At 53.5% G+C, this 18,805-nt stretch overlaps 1 protein-coding gene across 5 annotated transcripts in view; it reads right to left on the bottom strand.

Annotated features, from left to right (window-relative positions):
* The window catches only part of CDH23 (cadherin related 23), a 420,778-nt gene that overhangs the window by 2,449 nt on the left and 399,524 nt on the right, over positions 1 to 18,805 (bottom strand). For 4 of the 5 annotated variants that reach the window (XM_037745824.1, XM_037745823.1, XM_017548835.2 and 1 more), the window contains 19 exons: positions 15,618 to 15,734; positions 14,261 to 14,485; positions 13,557 to 13,726; positions 13,208 to 13,345; positions 12,037 to 12,156; positions 9,687 to 9,864; positions 9,341 to 9,552; positions 6,648 to 6,839; positions 6,365 to 6,478; positions 5,223 to 5,352; positions 4,863 to 5,114; positions 4,623 to 4,784; positions 2,605 to 2,861; positions 2,126 to 2,223; positions 1,277 to 1,397; positions 1,122 to 1,201; positions 953 to 993; positions 686 to 746; positions 106 to 235 (listed from right to left, as the gene is read on the bottom strand). In XM_037745824.1, the coding sequence (XP_037601752.1) occupies positions 106 to 235; positions 686 to 746; positions 953 to 993; positions 1,122 to 1,201; positions 1,277 to 1,397; positions 2,126 to 2,223; positions 2,605 to 2,861; positions 4,623 to 4,784; positions 4,863 to 5,114; positions 5,223 to 5,352; positions 6,365 to 6,478; positions 6,648 to 6,839; positions 9,341 to 9,552; positions 9,687 to 9,864; positions 12,037 to 12,156; positions 13,208 to 13,345; positions 13,557 to 13,726; positions 14,261 to 14,485; positions 15,618 to 15,734 (2,798 nt within the window). Of the gene's footprint in view, positions 1 to 105; positions 236 to 685; positions 747 to 952; positions 994 to 1,121; positions 1,202 to 1,276; positions 1,398 to 2,125; positions 2,224 to 2,604; positions 2,862 to 4,622; positions 4,785 to 4,862; positions 5,115 to 5,222; positions 5,353 to 6,364; positions 6,479 to 6,647; positions 6,840 to 9,340; positions 9,553 to 9,686; positions 9,865 to 12,036; positions 12,157 to 13,207; positions 13,346 to 13,556; positions 13,727 to 14,260; positions 14,486 to 15,617; positions 15,735 to 16,584; positions 17,008 to 18,805 lie in introns of those variants that run through there. The other variant, XM_037745825.1, reaches the window with a different exon arrangement.

Below are 18,805 nucleotides of genomic sequence, written 5' to 3' on the forward strand. Positions count from 1 at the left end.
GCCACCCCTGAAAGAACACAGCTCCTGGGCCAGAGGTCACAAAGACCCAGCCCCTCCACCCGCCCCTTGTGATGCCTGCCCACCCCTGGCCTGGCCCTGGCTCACGTGGGTGCGCGTGGGGCTGTTCCACAGGTCGGCGATCTCGCTGAGGTTCTCTGGCAGGTCATCCTCATGCTCCGCCTGGGCAGCCAGCTCCAGGTTCCGACAGAAGGGATCCAGCCACACGGGGTTGGCTCTGCAGTTAGGGAGGGAAAGCGTGGGGAAGGAGGGAAGGCTCGAGTAGACAGGTGCCCTCCCAGCTTCACCCCACACCCTGCCCATTTCCCTGGCCCAGGTAGTCCTTTCACTGGCTGGGGTGTGAGGCCCTGGCACCTGTGGTACGTGTTCCCACCCTAGCATCCCGCTAGAACTAGGACCGCATGTCACTCTGGATTGCCTTTGGTGTGGAGGCTTCACCCTGCACCCACCACCCAAAGTCTGCACCCCTGGAACTTGAGGCCTATCAGGGCGGAGAGCCCCTCTCAGCCACGCGGTTTCTGAGGGTGGAGGGAGGGTGGCCCGCCCACCAGGGGGCGCCAACAGCCCGGGTTTCGGCTGCCCCAGCACTGGGAGATGGCAGCTCTCCCCAGCTGGGTCCTGGCAGGGCTCCCCGGAGGGGCCTGGGCAGGGCCAGGACGCCACTCACCCGTCAAAGGAGTACTTGTTGGTGTTAGGCATGTCCATGATGTCGATGAAGCCACGATTCCCTGCAGGGACAAGGGGAGGGGCATGGAGGGGAGTGGAATAGCTGGAGGTAGGGGTGCTATTGGGGGATGAGGGAGGGTAGGGTTTGGGGTCATGGTCCTGGGCCCAACACAGGGCTTGAACCAGCCTTGTGAGGCCCAGGTGGGCACTCCAGTCCCCCAGCCTGCTGCTGCTTCTCACCTGTCCCCCCACCAAGGCCCTCACTCACCAGCTGAGCCAGCCACAATGGCCTTGAGCTTCCTTTTGTGTCTAGAGAGAAGCAGAGAGGGGCAGGTGAGGGGGGCTGGGGCCAAGCTGGCATCTCAGGCCCTGCCAGCCCCGTGGCCGTCTGGGAGCAGGTGGTTGACCCTGTGAGGACAGGGGTGGGGGACACTCACACGGTCCTGTAGTACCAGTTCATGAGGACGAACAGCATGGCAGCCAGGAATAGGAGGATGGCCAGGACGATGATCGCCATCTGTGGGAGCAGGGCCAGGGTGAGCCTGGGCGGCGGGGAGGGTGGGAGGGGCTGTGGGTCAGGGCCACCAGGTACCTGCAGGGCAGACATGTCGTCTGGCAGCCGGATGGAGATGGCGGGCTGCACGTCCAGGACGTTGTAGTTCCGGAAAAGATTTCGCAGCTGCTCCTTGTTCTCGTCAATCATCTGGATCACCCTGGGCGAGGGGCAGGGGTCTCAGCTCTTCTCCTCAGCCATTCCCCCCATGACAGTCTGCTCTGCTTCTGCCTCAAGCCCGCAAAGTTCATCACCCCCAAACGTTGCAAGATTGAGGTCCACCCGGTCGGGAAAGCTTTGTGTTTTACAAGGTTCCTCGAACCTTCATGTAGTGATCCTGCTCCATCCTCACAGTGGTTGGAATGCTCCCCCCTATTTTTTTTTGAGATGGAGTCTTGCTCTGTCGCCCAGGCTGGAGAGCAGTAGCACAATCTCGGCTCACTGCAGTCTCCACCTCCAAGGTTCAAGCGATTCTCCTGCCTCAGCCTCCTGAGTAGCTGGGACTATAGGTGCATGCCACCACGCTCGGCTAATTTTTGTATTTTTAGTAGAGATGGGGTTTTACCATATTGGTCAGGCTAGTCTCGAACTCAAGTGATCCACCCAGCTCAGCCTCCCAAAGTGCAGGGATGATAGGTGTGAGCCACCACCCCCAGCCTGAATATTCCCATTTTACAGATGGGAAGAGGAAGGATCAGAGGGATGGAGTTGCTCATAGCCCCTAAACTCTGCCCTTTCTCCTAGCCCTTCCTATTTCTGGGGGATGGCCCCACACAGTGGGCCTGATGATATGGTCTGTGTCTTCTTTGGTGGGTCCCCTCCCCTACTCCAGGGCAGGGAGGCAAGCAGACAGACAGACCGACAGTCCAAGCACAGACCCTCACTCACCGGTCCACGTCCAGGATGCGGTTGGTATCCCGGTTTACCACGTGGATGAGCAGCTCTGTCTGTGCAAAGTTCACTCGACCCTTCTTGTCCACATGGAACTAGATGGGAAGGGGCTTTGTAGGGTATGGCCACCACAGCAGGGGCCACGAGGATGGGCAAGCCTCTTCTAGGAGCCCCTTCTGCCCTTCCCTGCGAATAGACCCCTCACTACTGAATGTTTGTTGAGGACCAGGCACGGTGCCAATCACTTTACCCACACTGGATCAGGTACTATTTATTACTGACCCCATTTTATGGAGGAGGAAACTGAGGCCCAGAAACCAGGGAGAACTTTGCCAAAGCCGCACTGCTAGGAAATGACTAAGTGGGACCTATACTGCCTTTCATGCCCTGGCCTTTGCACAATGTCCTGTCTCTCCTATGGCCTGGCCTCCCCTTCTCCCTTCACTGCCCTGGCCCCAGGTGGTCCCAGGAGGCACCTGCACATCGTCGGTGTTGACAATGGCACCAGTGATGTTGGACAGCAGGTGGATGAACTCCTCCTCAAAGCCACGCACACGGTCGGGGATCTCATTAATGACAATCTTGACGCGCTGGTCGTCCCTCAGGATGTAGATGCCGATGATGGCCGTGTCGTTGTGGCCTGCCAGGTCTCGAGCCACAATGTCCACCACGAAGTAGCCGGGGCTGTAGGCCATGAAGAGGTCAAAGGTGCGCAGGATGCCGTCCACGCTCCCTGCAGGAAGCCCGAAGGCAGGGCACAGCTCAGAGACTCAGTGCCCCGCATCCCCAGGAAGGGACGTGAGCCTCGGGGTAGGTGGGGACATTTAGGGGAGGAAGCACAAGTGCCCACAGGGCCCAGTAGGGGGCAAAGGTGACAGGCGAGTGGGAATGATGGCCATCTGAAGTGGCAGTGACTTGGGTTTCAGCTCAGCTGGTTATCATCACGGGGGAGTGCAGATGACGAGTTTGTGACTCTGTTGTCCTATGCTAGTGTGCAATGGATCATGCACCTCAGAATTCCACAAACAAGGCCGAGCATAGTGGCTCACGCCTGCATTCTTAACACTGTGGGAGGCTGAGGTGGGTGGATCACTTGTGGCCAGGAGTCTGAGACCAGCCTGGCCAACATGATGAAACCCCATCTCTACTAAAAATACAAAAACTAGCTGGGCATGGTGGTGCATGCTCATAATCCCAGCTACTGGGGAGGCTGAGGCAGGAGAATCACTTGAACTCAGAGGCAGAGCGTGCAGTGAGCCGAGGTCACGCCACTGCACCCCAGCCTGGGCAACAGAGTTAGACTCTATCGCCAAAAAACAAAACAAAACAAAACAAACAAAACTCCAAAAAACCCATAGAAGAGATGATCAGAGGTGGTACAGCATAGTCTTCTCTTAAAGGACGATACACTGGGCTCAAAATTTGTCACTTCCTAGCTGTGTGACCTCAAGCAAGCTACTGAGCCTCTCTGTGCCTTGATTTATTACAGTAAGATCAGTGAGAGCTCAGAGGACAAAGGGATGGTGTCTGCTTGCATAACTGGAGGAGGTGGCGCATGAACTAGACCTTGAAGGGTCGGGGAGGGATGTCCGAAGGCAGAGAAGGGGTCCATGCAATGAAGGCAGAGGGGTCAAAGGCTAGAGGAGGATGGGAGAGAGCAGGCTGAGAGGATGCTAAGCAGCTTAGCTAGGCTGGGCACAGGGCCCTTAAGGACAGCAGGTGGATGTGGAATCGAAAGAGGGATTAGGAGGAAGATCTAGTGAGCCTGGAATGCCAGGCCACGGACGAGGCATACAGAGGAGGAGTCTTTAGATGGAGAAGGGGGAAAGGGTTGGGGGTGGGAGTAAGGTAATGGGACACTCACAGGGGCATCTTCTAGAGCCTGACCTGGAGAGTCTTAGCCACCCACACAGGTCAATGCACAAGCAAACACGCACATCCACAGGTATAAATGTGCTCTTTGAATCCTGCTGCCCCGGTGCCTAGCACAATGCCTGACATAGGGGAGGGTGAGGTGCACAACTGGAAAAACAGGCAGGTATTATGGGAAGGAGAATGGGAGGATGGGTAGATGGATAGATGAATGAAAGGAGGATGGATGGACAGATGGAAGGAACAAAGGATGGATGGAAGGACAGACGGATGGATGGATGGATAAAAGGAAGGAGGAATGAAGAGATGGAGGGATGGACAGACGGATGGGAGCACAGACAGAAGTGTGGATACATGGATGGATGGATAAGTAACAGATAAATGAGTTGAGAAGAAGAATGAATGAAAAGAAGAAAGGGCTGGTTGGTAGATGTGAGGCGGATAGGTGGATACACTGGAGAACAGATTGCTGGATAGGTGGATGAATAGGATTGGCATGGCTGGTTGGGGGGCCACCCATATCCTATGGTGCTCCCCCAGACCCTATCTCCTCCAGATGGCAGTCCATGCAGTGACTAAGAGGTCACGGCTAGAGGCCACTCATGTGCTGCCGGGCCCCTACCCATGGTGAAGACCTGGCCCACATCTTCAGAGTCGTTGGCAAGGGCCCGGAAGTAGTGGATGGCCAGAATGCTGTAGAAGACAAGGCTGTTGTTGCCAATGTCTGCGTCCAGGGCCAGCACTCGGATCAACTCTGAGCCCACCTTGGCGTCGGTGGCCACCCCTGCAGGAACAGGCAGGTGGTGTAAGTGGCAGGGCAGGGGCCACCCCACACCTCGTGCCCAGGCTCCAGTCCCTGCACCTGCAGTGTACTCAGCCTTGGTGAAGCGTGGCGGCTGGTCGTTGATGTCCTCTAGCACAATGCACACCTCCTGCAGCGTGAGGTCAGCAACCAGGTCGAGGGCTGGGGAGGGTCCATGGGGAGGTGTCCAGCTGCGATTGCTGGAGGCCTTGACGATGAAGGAGAAGACGGCTTCTCGCTCCCGGTCCAGGTCCTGCAGCACCAGCAGACGCCCGTCGGGCTGCAGATGGAAGTTCTTCTCTTCGTTGCCAGCTGAGGGTGGGACCATGGGATAGGGTGAGGGGGCAGGGCCAGAGGCGGGGCATATTGGGGTCATCTCTAGCCCCAGGTAATCAGGGCACTAGCTCTGTTGGGCCCCACCTGCGACGAAGTAGTACACGATTGCGTTGGGGCCCTCATCGGCGTCCACGGCGCCCGTCACATTGCCCACGAGGGTGCCACGTGGCGAGTGCTCAGGCACTGTCAGCAGCTGGTACTGGGGGCTGCCTTTCTGCAGGGAGAGGGGGATGTCATCACAGTGGCCAAGGGAAGGCCTGAGCTTCCAGTCCCTGCTTCGGGGCCCTGGGCAGTGACTTTGTAGGTGCTGAGGGAGTTTACTGTCCAGGCCTTATAGGTGAGTAGAACTGTGGTAACCTCAAGGGAGCAAAGCATGGCCTGGGGACCTGAGCTCTGCCCTCACAGAGTGTTGCCCAGAACCCAAAAGAGTGTTTAAATGAGAGGAGCACACACCTTACTCATATGCACATGCATGTGTATGTGCGCACACTCAATAGTCTCCAGGGAACATCACATCACATGTGCACACACACACAAATAACCAGAGAGTTGGAGTCCACAGGAAGGGCCCTCAGCCCTGCTGTCAATTTCATCTCAGCCCCATATCAATAAATCAAAGCTGGGTGGGGTGGACTGCAGTGGCCCACACCTGTAATCCCAGCATTTTGGGAGGCTGAGGCAGAAGGATCACTTGAGGTCAGGAGTTCAAGACAAGCCTGACCAACACGGCAAAAACCCCGTGTCTACTAAAAATACAAAACTTAGCCAGGCTAAGTGGTGGGCTACTTGGGAGGCTGAGGCAGGAGAATCACTTGAGCCCGGGAGAAGGAGGTTGCAGTGAGCCAAGATCATGCCACTGCACTCCAGCCTGGGCAACAGAGCAAGTCTCCGTCTCCAAAAAGGAAAAAAAAATCAGAGCTGATTTTCATGCTTCCTGTGTGTGTGCACAAAGACAAGGGTATCAGTTCCATGAATCAGGCATTTTGGTCTTTTTTTTTTAAATCTCTAGGTAGTGTTTTGAAATAGTGCTCAGTATAGCTCAATACAGTGTAACACAGCTGCTCAATAAATAGTTGTTCTTGTATAAAGTGCATGCAGAGAGATGCTTCTGTGTCTAGCCAAATGTGTATGTTGGCGCAGTGTGTATAGGAGAGTGTGTGTGCATGTGTGCTTGCAGGCAGGTGAGTCCCTGTGTGGGTGCGACCAGTGCAGGTGGGCAAACTCACTGGAGGCCTCACGAAGAGGGGTTCGTTGTCATCTATGTCCTCCAGGGCCACCTGCAGCGGCTGCATAGTCTCGTATGGCACCGGCTGGCCCAGGTCACTGGCCACCAAGATGAGCTAGCAGCGGAAGAGCACAGTCAGAGGGGAAGACTGGGAGAAGGCGTTGGACTGGGGACTTCCTGGTGGCCAGGTCCCCTAGATACTTTCCAGGAGGCGAGGTGCGGGACTCTTGGCCAGAAGAAAGCCCGCCTCAGGCCCCGCCCCTCACACCGGGCCACGCCCTTACGCTGTACACCGCCTGGGTCTCCCGGTCCAGGCGCTGTGCAGTCTGGATGAGGCCACTGATTGGGTCGATGGTGAAGAACTCCCAGTCCCGGCTGCCAGCTGTCTTCAGGAAGCTATAGCGCACCGCCCCGTTGAGGCCCTCGTCTTTGTCCGTGGCGTAGACCTCATACACGTTGGAGCGCAGCGGGATCTCCTGCAGGGAGCATGGGGAGGGAGGCTCCTGGACCGCTGAGAGAATCTCAGCTCCCAGGCTCTGAGGGATCCCTCGCTCTTTCTCCTGTGGTAGCTCAACGTCCTCACCCAGCACCCGCCAGGAGCACCTGCCTGCTCAGCTGGATTCTGGGCTTCTGCTAGCTGCTATCCCTCTTCTCTCCTCCCCAACCCAAGCTAAGGCCATTGTCCACTGACAGTCCAGCCTGAGAGCCACATGCTTCAAGCCTTCCCAGAATGACCATTTTCCCAAGGGCTGCCTGCGTCCTTCCAGTCCCATTCATTGCACGCTGAGGTTTATCGGACAGAGGGGACCCAAGCACAGAGGCCGCAGCCACCCTTTGTCCTGTATCACTCTTGCTCTCTCTGCTACCCCAAACACAAGAACTCTGGGTGTCTCCAAACAACACCATCCATCCAATGGTGGACACAGAAAGTGGGGGACATGCAGGCAGGGTGACATGGTGGATAGGATAGGGGTTGGCCACCAGGGTCTAGTCTGTTACTAACCTGCCTGGAACCTAGACATGCCACCTCACCTCTCTGAGCCTCAGCCTTCTGAACACCATTGAGCTATGTCAAAAATCTTGAAAACCTCATTGAAATCATACATTGACCCATGACTAAGCTGCCCAGAGCAAAAGGGCGCACTTTTTAGATTTTCGTTGAAAAATGATCAGCTCAGTATGGTTTCATTGTTTATCTCGAGGATCATGACAATTGGAAGTTCTAAATGGCAGTTACATCTAATTAATAAAAAGTAGGATGACATGTAGATATTAATAAATTTGGGTTGTTCAGGAGACCCATAATCTTTCCAAATGCAAAACCCTTGAAGGGAAAGTCTTCATAAATGGGGCCTTCGGTGTGAAAAAGGACTAGATTATTATTAATGTATACCCTGCCTCATTCCACAAGAGATTTGATGCAGCTGACAAGAATATATAAATTATAATAAGATTGATCAAGTTAAAAAATTAGGGTAAAGAAAAAAATTGGTTGGCAGGAAGATGGAAGCTGAGGGGTGGGAAGCAAGATGATGTAAGCCCTAAGACCGTGCAGGGTCGCTCAAGATGGTCTGACCACTCTGGGCTCCCTAGTGGGCACAGCAAAGAGGACTGACTGCCCAGTCGCTGCAGATGAGACACTAGACACAAGGTAAAAAAGCAAAGCACATGGTAAAGGCACAATGCTTCTTCGAGGTCCGCCCTGGGAGAGGTTTCTCCTGAAGGACCTCAAAGAGGAGACAGAATGACAAGATGGGCTTAGCATGGACATTCTGAGATGTGGAGCCTGGGAGGAGTTTGGGGGACAAAGAATAAGTGGGAGACACTCTGATGGTGCCATTAAGGAGCACTCTGGGCCTACGTGCTTAGGGGAAACGGGGAGAGCAGAAGACAAAGGAGTACTTCCCTTATCTTTATATGGCAACTTAGACCAAGAAGTGGAAGAATTGGAGAGATTCCAGAACCTCACCACTTCCCCTTGTTTCTTAGTTTGATGCTCATCCTCAGCTCCTAGGCTGTCTCCACACTGTATCAGCAGGAACAACAGACAGACGGAAGGGGCATGTGTGTTTATTCTGAGACATGTATGGGGGAAGTGGGTCATGGAGGAGGCTGTCTTTCTTGGTAGACATCTAGGAGCAAGAGATTGGGTATTTACTTATTATTAAGCCTGTTTTGCAGAAGAAAAATAGACTTACAGAAGTCACTTGCTCATAGTCATTGGGCTGATAAGCGATACAGTCAGACTTCAACCAAATACTTTTTTTTTTTTTTTGACAGTCTCACTGTTGCCCAGGCTGTAGTGCAGTGGCGTGATTTCAGCTTACTATAACCTCTGTCTCCTGGGTTCAAGTGATTCTCCTGCCTCAGCCTCCCTAGTAGCTGGGATTACAGGCGTGCACCACCATACCCAGCTAATTTTGTTTTGTTTTTTGTATTTTTAGTAGAGATGGGGTTTCACAATATTGCCCAGGCTGGTCTCGAACTCCTTACTTCAAATGGTCCACCTGCCTTAGCCTCCCAAAGTGCTATGATTACAGGCATGAGCCACCGCACCTGGCCAAACCAAAGATTTTTTGCTAGCACAGTGCATATACTGTTCAATACCGCCCTGTGTGGCACTGGGCAGGTCTGCCTCCTTCTCTGGGCTCAGATTCCCCACCTTTACAAACCTTTTATTTTTTTTTTTGGGACGGAGTTTCACTCCTGTTACCCAGGCTGGAGTGCAATGGCGCGATCTCGGCTCACCGCAACCTCCGCCCCCTGGGTTCAGGCAATTCTCCTGCCTCAACCTCCTGAGTAGCTGGGATTACATACAAACCTTTTTAATTAAAAAAAATTAAAAAAAATTTTTCCCTGGAGCTACTTTTCTGAAGCCAAGTTTCCCCACCTTTACAGTGGGGTGCTTGCACTCTCCAAGGCCACAGCTGGGGAAAGGAACTACTGGTGGGCAGGAGGCTCGGGGGGGCAGCAGTACCTCTCTGATGTGGAGGATGGTGCCATTGGGTGGGCGCACAAAGACAGGGCGGTTGTCATTGACGTCGATGACCTCCACCAGGAGCATGGTGGTGCCCCAGAGTGGGGGCTGTCCACCATCCGTGGCCACCACTGTCAAGTTGAACCTCTCGTAGGACTGCAGTGGTCGCTGTGTGGTCACCAGACCTGAGTCCACGTCCACATGGAAGGCCTCTGGCAGTGGAGGCAGGAGAGTAGCTCTGGTTGAGACACCCTTCCCACCCCTCCCTCAACTCCTGGCCTGGGGTGGCAGGCCTGCCCCTCCCACCCCCCTAAAGCATCACAGCTGTCCAAGGAAGGCCACGTACCCACGCCAGGGCCCTCAAGTGAGTAGGTCAACTCTCCGTTGGGACCTTCATCCTGGTCAGTGGCCATCATGGTGATGACTGAGGTGCCCGCCGGCTCATTCTCATAGACACTCGTGCTGAACTGTGGCTTGGAGAACTGTGGTCGGCAGTCATTGACATCCAGCACTTGGATCACCACCTGGGTGGAGGGAGGTTAAGGCCAAGGGTGAGGAGCAGGATGGGGCTGCCTCAGGGGACCTGGCTATGCAGGAGTAAGCCCGGTTCGAGGAAGTACAGGCACCAGCCTGGGAGGGAGGTACTGTCTTCTAATGTGTTGGAGTCTGACTTCAAGCAATTTATTTAGCTCCCTGAGACTCGGTTTTCTTAGCTGTACAATCCTAGATCCTTGGCACCGTGTCTGACTCAAGTAAACACTCAACAACTAGAACTGTGGTTAACAGGTAATCTGCACCTGGGCCTGAAACAGAAGCCCCTACCCCGTCACACTGCCTGCTTTGTCCCTTGCCATGCCCCACAGCGGCCCTATCAATCTGGCTCTAATCTCTGTCCCTTCGTGCTGGCTTGGTGGGATTCCTCCACTCCTCAAGGCTCCTCTTGACTGGGATTTGTGTCTGGCCTGAGGCTTGGCTTCGCTGGCTGACCCCTCAGCCCAGGGCAGGTCTTATGGACACAGAAAACCATGGGGCCTCTGTTCCCTGACTGCTGGGACCCTGCCCGAACTACATCCTCATCAGAGCCCTTCACAGCAGCAACTTCATTTGTTTTTTGGTTATAGAGTCTCACTTTTGTTGCCCAGGCTGGAGTGCAATGGCGTGATCTCAGCTCACTGCAACCTCCACTTCCTGGGTTTAAGTGATTCTCCTGCCTCAGCCTCTCGAATAGCTGGGATTACAGGCACCCACGACCACGCCCAGTTAATTTTTGTATTTCTAGTTGAACCAGCATTTCACCATGTTGGCCAGGCTGGTCTTGAGCTCCTAACCTCAGGTGATCCACCTGCCTTGGCCTCCTAAAGTGCTGGGATTACAGGCGTGATCCACCATGCTCTGCCTATTTGTCTCTTAAAGAATACTAACGGCTGGTCGTGGTGGCTCACGCCTGTAATCCAAGCACTTTGGAGGCCAAGGAAGGCGGATCACCTGAGATCGGGAGTTCTGGACCAGCCTGACCAACATGGTGAAACCCCGTCTTAAAAAAAAAAAAAAAAAAAAAAAATTAGAGGGCTCTAAGTCACAATCCCATTCCCATTCCCATTCCACTGTTCGCACAGCTGTTCTGGGGCCAAGATCTCACCCTCTCGGCTCTCAATCCCCTTTTCTATGCAAAGTCACAGGCCTCAAGGTTTTGCTTCCTCTTTCTCCCTGTTCCCTTCTTCTGCCTTTGGCAGGCCTATCTTTCTGTTCGCAGTACTCACTTCTCCCTCAGAATAACCTCATCATCCAAAGGAAATGCTCTTGAAAGGGAGGGGGTGTGAACAGCTGAATGGGCCAAGACCACTTCTCTTTGGCAGGTACAGAGAAAGGGCTGTGAACACCCACACATATTTGATCCTCATCCCTGTCACACAGGCATGTGCTGTTTTGGGAAAAGCACAGCATTTGGGGTCAGAAGACTCAGGGCAACAAAAGCAAAACTGGCTTAAAAAAAAAAGAAAAAGAGACACATAAATAAAGCTGATTTCTTTATAGTTATTTGGTTTCTGGACTGTGTTTCTTTCTTTTTTTTTTTGTGATGGAGTCTTGCTCTGCTGCCCAGGATACAGTGCAGTGGCGGGACCTTGGCTTACTGCAACCTCCACCTCCTGGGTTCAAGTGATTCTCCTGCCTCAGCCTCCCGATAGCTGCGATTACAGGCACCCGCCACCGCACCCTGCTAATTTTTGTATTTTTAGTAGAGATGGGGTTTCACCATCTTGGCCAGGCTGGTCTCAAACTCCTGACCTTGTGATCCACCCACCTCAGCCTCCCAAAATGCTGGGATTACAGGTGTGAGCCACTGCGCCTGGCCTGGACTGTGTTTCTTTCAATGGGACACTATGGTGATACTGGGCCATGTGGAGCCCCAAGCATTATTTGGGTTTCACCCAGGTATGTATAGCTGCCTATTTGCCAAAATATTTTGCCAAATAGCAGTCTGGCAAAGATTTCTCTTAGAGGATCCCTGTCTTCCGAAGCCATAGCCATTGTAACCCATCCAGTCACCCTCTTGCCTTCTCCTTTCTGCCACTGTATCCCAAAGGGGACTGGGTGGCTCCGCTCCCGGTCTGCAGCAGTCCACTTGCTAGAGGCTTTGCTTGTTGCCTCCACAACCCCAATCTCTGTGGTCCCTGGCCCAGGTTGGCCCCCCTCACCTGCACGGAATTTTCTCGACGGTTGCTAGCTACATCCCCAGGGTTGTCTTTGGCCAAGGCAGTCAGGATATAGCGGTCCTTCTTCTCCCGGTCCAGAGAGGACAGCACATAGATGTCACCCTAGTAGGGGAAGGGTGGCTTTAGGTCCTTCAGTCATTCAAAAGATATTTATTGAGCACCTACTATGGCCAGATACTATTATGGACTTTGGAGATTCAGCACTGAACAAAAGAGACATAACCCCTGCCCCTAGCAAGCTCCCATTCTAGGGGCTCTTGTTGCTCTCACTACCCCAACCTACCTGGGAGTGGGGTGACCAGCCCAGCCTGGAGCTACCTGCCTGACCAGGGCCTAGCATATAGTAGGTACCCCATAAATATTCATTTGTCTTAATGCCAGGCCTGGAGCCATGTCTGATGGCTCATACCAAGCAGGAAGGAGTGAACCCTGCTGAAAAGGCAGAGTGCCAGAGGATGAGGGCAGAGCAGGGCAGTGGGAGGGAAAGTCCAGTTCCAGCCCCAGTAACTGGGGTAGGCCCTGCCTGACCAACCAGTGCCAGGCCACAGGACTCTTTCTCTATACTGAAAATAACAGCTTTGAACCAATTAGCAAACCTTTGACATCATCTCCCAGCTTTTCTCCTGAATTTCTGCTCTCCCACAGGTCTGAGATTCAACGGAGCATGTGAGATGCACCCTTTGGGGCATCCTCCCTTCCCCAGCACCTACATATAGGGCTATGTATACAGTGGGTGCTCAGACACTGTGCCCACTTTCACTTGATCTTAGCCAAAAGGCCGAGAAGCGATACTGTGCCCACTTTCTGCAGTGCTTCTCATGCCTCTTTTCTGACCATCTCAAAAAGCAGCCCCATGGACTTCAATCAAGCGTTCTAGTGTGGAGAGGACACATCCCAGAAGTTGTCCCACAAAGGGCTCATTACAAAAGACTTGGCCACTTCCTTCAAATCTGTTGCGACAGAAAGGCCATAGTCTCCAGAATGCCTGGGACTCTGAGAACAGGGTTTGCTGACTTGGCTAAAGAACGTCTGGGGCTGCAGATGTCCAGGTGGCAAGACCCAGAGGGATGACTACAATCCTTTTGGTGGCTGCTCGTTTTCTGAGCCTGGGTCTTTCCCACTTCTAGATCCCAGGCTCTCCATCGCCACTCACCGTGGTGGGGTTGATGGCAAACTTGCCCTCTCCATCTCCAAGGCTGTACTCAATGAGTGCAAAGTTGCCTGAGTCAGCATCAGTGGCAGTGACTGTCAGGATGATTGTGCCCACAGGCACATCCTCAAAGACGGCCTCCTGGAGCCCAGGGGGCAGGGAGAGAGAGTAGGCCAAGGTCAGTCCCAGAGCCCGAGCACTGCCCTAGAGCTCACTGATGTAGGCATCAAGCTGCTCATGGGCTGGGCACTCCCAGGGGGCTTAGAGGCTGGCAGGGTGGGAGTGGAAGATGCCCAAAGACCCCAAGCAATGGGGACAGGTCTTGGATCCAGCCTGTGGCCTGGCCACCCACCTGGTAGGAGGGATGGTCAAAGATGGGGTTGTTGTCATTGATGTCCACGATCTCCAGGTAGACAGGGATTTCAGCTGCCCGGGGCGGGGACCCATTGTCTGAGGCCCTCACAGTAAAGTTGAGCCAGTATACTTCCTCGTAGTCCACTGTCTGGTTGGCAATGACCTTCCCTAAGACACAGAGGCCCCCACTGCCATTTTGGCCACTCCCCACTCATGGCAGCTCTTCAAAGTATGAGGAGAAGGACCTGGACTACAAGGGGCAGGAGTGATCCCTTGAAGGATGGTGGTTGGGCAGCACTGCCCAGTAGCAGGCCACAAGGCAGGGACTGGTGTCCAGTTGTTCTTTTTATGGAGGGTGAAAAAGCTTCTCCCAGCCACAGGGATGAACATCAACTAGCCCAGGACCTGAGACACCTCCTTCTTGGCCTTCCTGCTCCCTCAGTGGTACTAGTAGTAGGAGCTTGAGTGGTGGGGTAGCCCAGGTTTCTGGCAGACATCGAGAGGTTCCACTCCAACCAAGGAGTAAGTACTCTGTCCCTCCTTTCCCCTGGTTTGGGTATTTGGAATCTGGCATGGAATGTTGTCTATTTTGGATCTGGCCCAGTCCACTGAGGGGCCACGGAGGGGCTATGTTCCCTCTTGGGTATTCAGCAAGCACAGATATACGTCCCCCAACCATCCTCTGACAGATTTCTGACCTACCTGCCGAGGAGTCCTCTAGCTGGACGTAGCCTGGGGGCACCAGGTCCAGCAGGGTGTAGGTGATCAGCCCATTGAGACCCTTGTCAGGGTCCACGGCTGCCACAGCAATGAGCGTAGTCCCTGGGGTGGCCCCTTCCAGGATCCGCTCCATGTAGTAGGTGATCCCAAAGGGTTTGAACTGGGGTGTATTGTCATTGACATCCAGGACGTTGACAGTCAGCTTAGCTGTGGTGGAGGCAGTGAGTAAGGGAGAGGAGAGGGACACCAGTGTGGCTGGGCCAGGCCTTCCTTAGCCTCGGCCAAACCAGGAGAGCATGGCAGCATCCCACAGCCCCCCTGAAGATTGACCTAACTCTCAGGGTGCAGCACATGAGCCTTTCCAGTGGTCTAGTCACTTGCTTTTCCATAAGAGGAAGGGCTGGGTGACCCTGGTGGAACCCTTGGTCCTTCCTGTGCCCTGGTTTCCTAACCTGCTCAATGAGATAGGGCAAGATGATCTTTAAGATCCTAGATCTTGTCTGAGCTGTCCCCTCTATGTAATCGGCCTGGACCCTTAACCATCTGAGTCTCTGACACGGAAGAGATGACCAAGTCTGCCCTTCTTTCTGGAAAACGCGTGCTTCTGGGCTGTGAAGATAAGCAGCTAACATCTGCTAGGCCTGGCTCCCCCCACAGCAGCTGTCTCTGCCTCATGGCAGAGGCAACTTGAGTCCACCCCATCCCCACTTCCCCCACTCCACTCTCGCTCTGCCCACACAAAATCTACCCCTCTGACAGCCCCTTCCCAGCTCACATCTCAGGCTGCAGGCAGGGTGGCCTGGGCCTGACGGGCAGAAGGTAACACCAGGCCCCTCTGTTCTCCACCATAAGTGCCTCCACCCCCAAAGCAGTGTCTGTGGGCTCAGGTCACCTCCCCTTACTCCTTGCTTCCTCTGTGCTAACCCCGTGGCTTCCTATCAGATCATGGGGTTCCCATCTTACATCCTAGCCACACCCTGGTTACCAGTTCTGCTGACTGAACCTAAGCCTCTGTCAAACCATTTTTTCTCAATCCGTTCCAGGCTCTACCAAGCCTCCTTCTTACTCTGAGCCCGGGGGTTCAGATCGCACATAGTTCTGGGCTTCTGGATTCCCCACTGCTGAGCTCTGCACAACCATCACCACCCTGGGCCTGACTGTGGCTGCTACCTTCCATCCTTCCATGCCTTTAGTGTTCTCTGACTCCTGACCCCTGGCCCCCGGAGCAGTTGGGTCTTGTTGCTCTCTCCCTGGGGACAGACCATTGCTGGTTCCCCACCTGCCCCCTGCCCTGATTGGCTCTGAGTAACCAATGAAAAATGTCTGCAGGGAACCTTACCATTTGGCACACTGACAGAGTGCTCTGGTAGGTCGCTGGCATTGTCAGTTACTGAGAGAGTGACCTCATAGGTGGCAACCAGCTCCCGGTTCAGGGGGGACTTCACCATTATGGATCCTGTGGACCAGACCAGGTCAGGTTCAGCCTGAGCAGAAACCCCTAAAATCTGCCCTTCCCAGGGGTGCGCCTGGCCAAACCCTCCCAATCCCCACAGAGGATGATGGTCCCCAGTGGCTCCTGGGACTTGTGGCTGGGATGGGCCCACAGCTCCCTCATAAGCTGGGGGCACATGGCTCTGCCCCTCCCATGATGCTAACTAGCCAGGTGACTTTGGGGAAGTTATGTCACCTCTCTGCACCTCTGTGTCTTCATTTGTAAAACAAGATAGTTACAGTACTGTCAACCCATCATTTTCTCAATCCTCTACTATTTTGAGGATTAGAAAAACAAAACAAGCTTCCAATTGTAAAGTGTTTAGAACAGTGCCTGGTACCCTGAAGCCATGGAATTGCTTGTTTAAAAAAATGCTGTATTCCCTAACAATGCGAATGCACTTAACACTACTGAACTCCACACTTAAATGTGGCTAAAACGGTGAATTTCGCTATGTATATTTTATCACAATTTAAAAAATGTTTAGATTCTAGGGAGATCAAATTGAAAGGAAAATCACGGTAGCTGAAAAGCCCTGAGGGGGTTCCCTGGAGGGGCGGTGGTGGAAGAGTATGGATGCTTCAGGTCCATCCCTTTGTCTTGATTAAATAGGGAGTGACATGGACTGATTGGTTCTATGGCAGTTCTAGCAAGTGACAGGAGCATTGGTTCCATGGCAGTCCTAGCAAGGGGCTTCCTTCTGTTCTACCCACTGCCTCCCAGAGTCTCTGCCTGCTCCCCAAATCAGAGAGGAACCCCCTAGAAGTGTGGGCTGGGACAGGACAGACCTAGTTTGCCTGGCTTTCCCGGGACCTTTCTTGTTCCTGCCTGTTAGAGGGCCTGGTGGCTTCTCCTTTCATTGGCTTCACCCCAGAGTGAGACTTCCTCTCCCTCTCAGGCACCAGGGTCTCTGGGATTCCCTTCCCCCTCGGCAGATCCCCTGCTGGGCTGCTGTCCTCCATGGGTCCCCAGCCAGGGGGCAGTCACTTACCCTGGGCCGCCTCCTCCTCCTCCTCCTCCTCTTCCTACTCTCGCTCCCTGTCCCCCAGGCTGGGGAGCGAGGATGGGGAGAGGGCAGCTGCATTCAGTCTGCAAAGGCTGGGCCACGGCCTTGGCCCCGGCCCCACAGGACAGGAAGGGTTGTGGGGGTGCGGTGGGCATGGAGGAAGGCAATGGAGTGAGGCAGAGAAGAGATGAGGTGGGAAGTGACAGAGAAACAGAGCTCAAACCTGTGGGCCTGCCAGCCATGAGGAACAGAGAAGAGGGTTAACATCAGTTAGTTCAGGGTGCAGCGGGGATGCAGCAGAGTGGGGCAGGGAGGACGCTGGGGACTCAGAGCTGACGGGGTGGGAGGAGGGAGGGAGGGGTGGAAACAGGGAGTGGGGAGGGGAAGAGGCACTGGGAAGGAAACCAGGGGAGCAAGCAGAAGCCCACCTGGAGTGGAGAGCTCAGGGGCTGAGGCTCTGGCAAGAAGAAAAGGGAGCAAAGTGGGCAAGGGAGGTGGGGGGAGCTGAGGATGAGGGGGCAGAGAAGACACTGGAAAGAAAAATAGAGAAGAGAGTCAGTTGGAGGAAGAGGGATCAGGAAAGAGAAAAGCAGTAGGGAACAGAGCAGAGCCTCCAGTTGAGCTGGGATGTGGAGCAGCTCTCCATGGTCCTGACCAACCCAGGCAGCCAGGAATTTTGTTAACCTGGGACAAGGCTGGCTCTATCTAACTTCTCCTAGTGCTCGTGGCTTTTCCTTCTTCTGTTTCCCTTTGGGCCTCAAATGCAGATTTATGTTCTTTGGTTCACTATGACCACTGGTACCTCTCTTGTTTTATGTGTGCATCAACTCCCTTTCATTCCCATACACCTCTCTCCTTCCCTTCTTCCCTCAGGGAGTCATTGTAATGTACTGAAGTGTATTTTTTGTTAATAAAAGTATTTCTGAAAATCATGTATTGCTTTGTATGTATTTTACATTTATGCAAATGGTGCTGGGGCATATATCTCATCCCATTTCTTATCCTTTTTAGTAAAAACTTATATTAAGATCTGCCTACATTGCTCTGTGTGTGTCTAATTTATTGCTTCTCACTGCTGGCACTGCTGGCTGGTACCCACATGATGTGCACCCCCCATGTTTTATTCTTCAGTCTCCCAGAAATGGACACCTGCATGTCCCCCAACTCCACCAACACCAATAACACTGCAGTGAGCATCTCAGACAGTTTCATTAACGCCCTGAGACTTTCTCTGGAACATATACTTGGAGGTGGAGCTGCTGGGTAATAAGGTTCAAGTGTACCTTATGCGGGATTGCTATCAGACAGTGGAATCAGTCACAACTCCTACAGCAGTGCATGAGGGTTTCAATGTCCCCACACCGTCACCAATACCAACATTCTCCAGCATCCTAATGCCTACTAATCACATATGAAAAACTAATTTCTTGCTGCTGTCTTAGTGCTTTGCCATAGCCATGTTGATTTTTCTACTGCTCCTCTGGGCCTTCCAAGAAGTATACCCACCAGCACTGTGTCCCTTTCCTAACTCCTCGAAGGAGAAAAACACTGAACTTTTGGGAAAATGATAAAACCACCAACATTACAATAAGCTGCATACATTGTGAAAGATAAGCCATGGTTCTCTTGGTTTCATAGTGTAAGAAAATCATTGATCCACATACAACTGGCAGAGGATTTAAATGGCCAGCATACATATGAAGAAAGTGTTCAGCCACCTAGTTAGGAAAGAAATACATGTTAAGCCTGGGCGCGGTGGCTCACGCCTGGAATCCCAGTACTTTGGAAGGCCAAGGAAGGTGGATCACAAGGTCAGGAGTTCAAGACCAGCCTGGCCAACATGGTGAAACCCCGTCTCTACTAAAAATACAAAAATTAGCTGGGCATGGTGGCAAACGCCTGTAATCCCAGCTACTTGGGAGGCTGAGACAGGAGAATTGCTTGAACCTGGACCCGAGAGGTGGAGGTTGCAGTGAGCTGAGATCACATCACTGCACTCCAGCCTGGGCTACAGAGCAAGATTCTGTCA

This window comes from Cebus imitator, unplaced genomic scaffold, assembly GCF_001604975.1.
Source record: "Cebus imitator isolate Cc_AM_T3 unplaced genomic scaffold, Cebus_imitator-1.0 Scaffold215, whole genome shotgun sequence".
In the NCBI taxonomy this organism is placed as follows: domain Eukaryota; kingdom Metazoa; phylum Chordata; class Mammalia; order Primates; family Cebidae; genus Cebus; species Cebus imitator.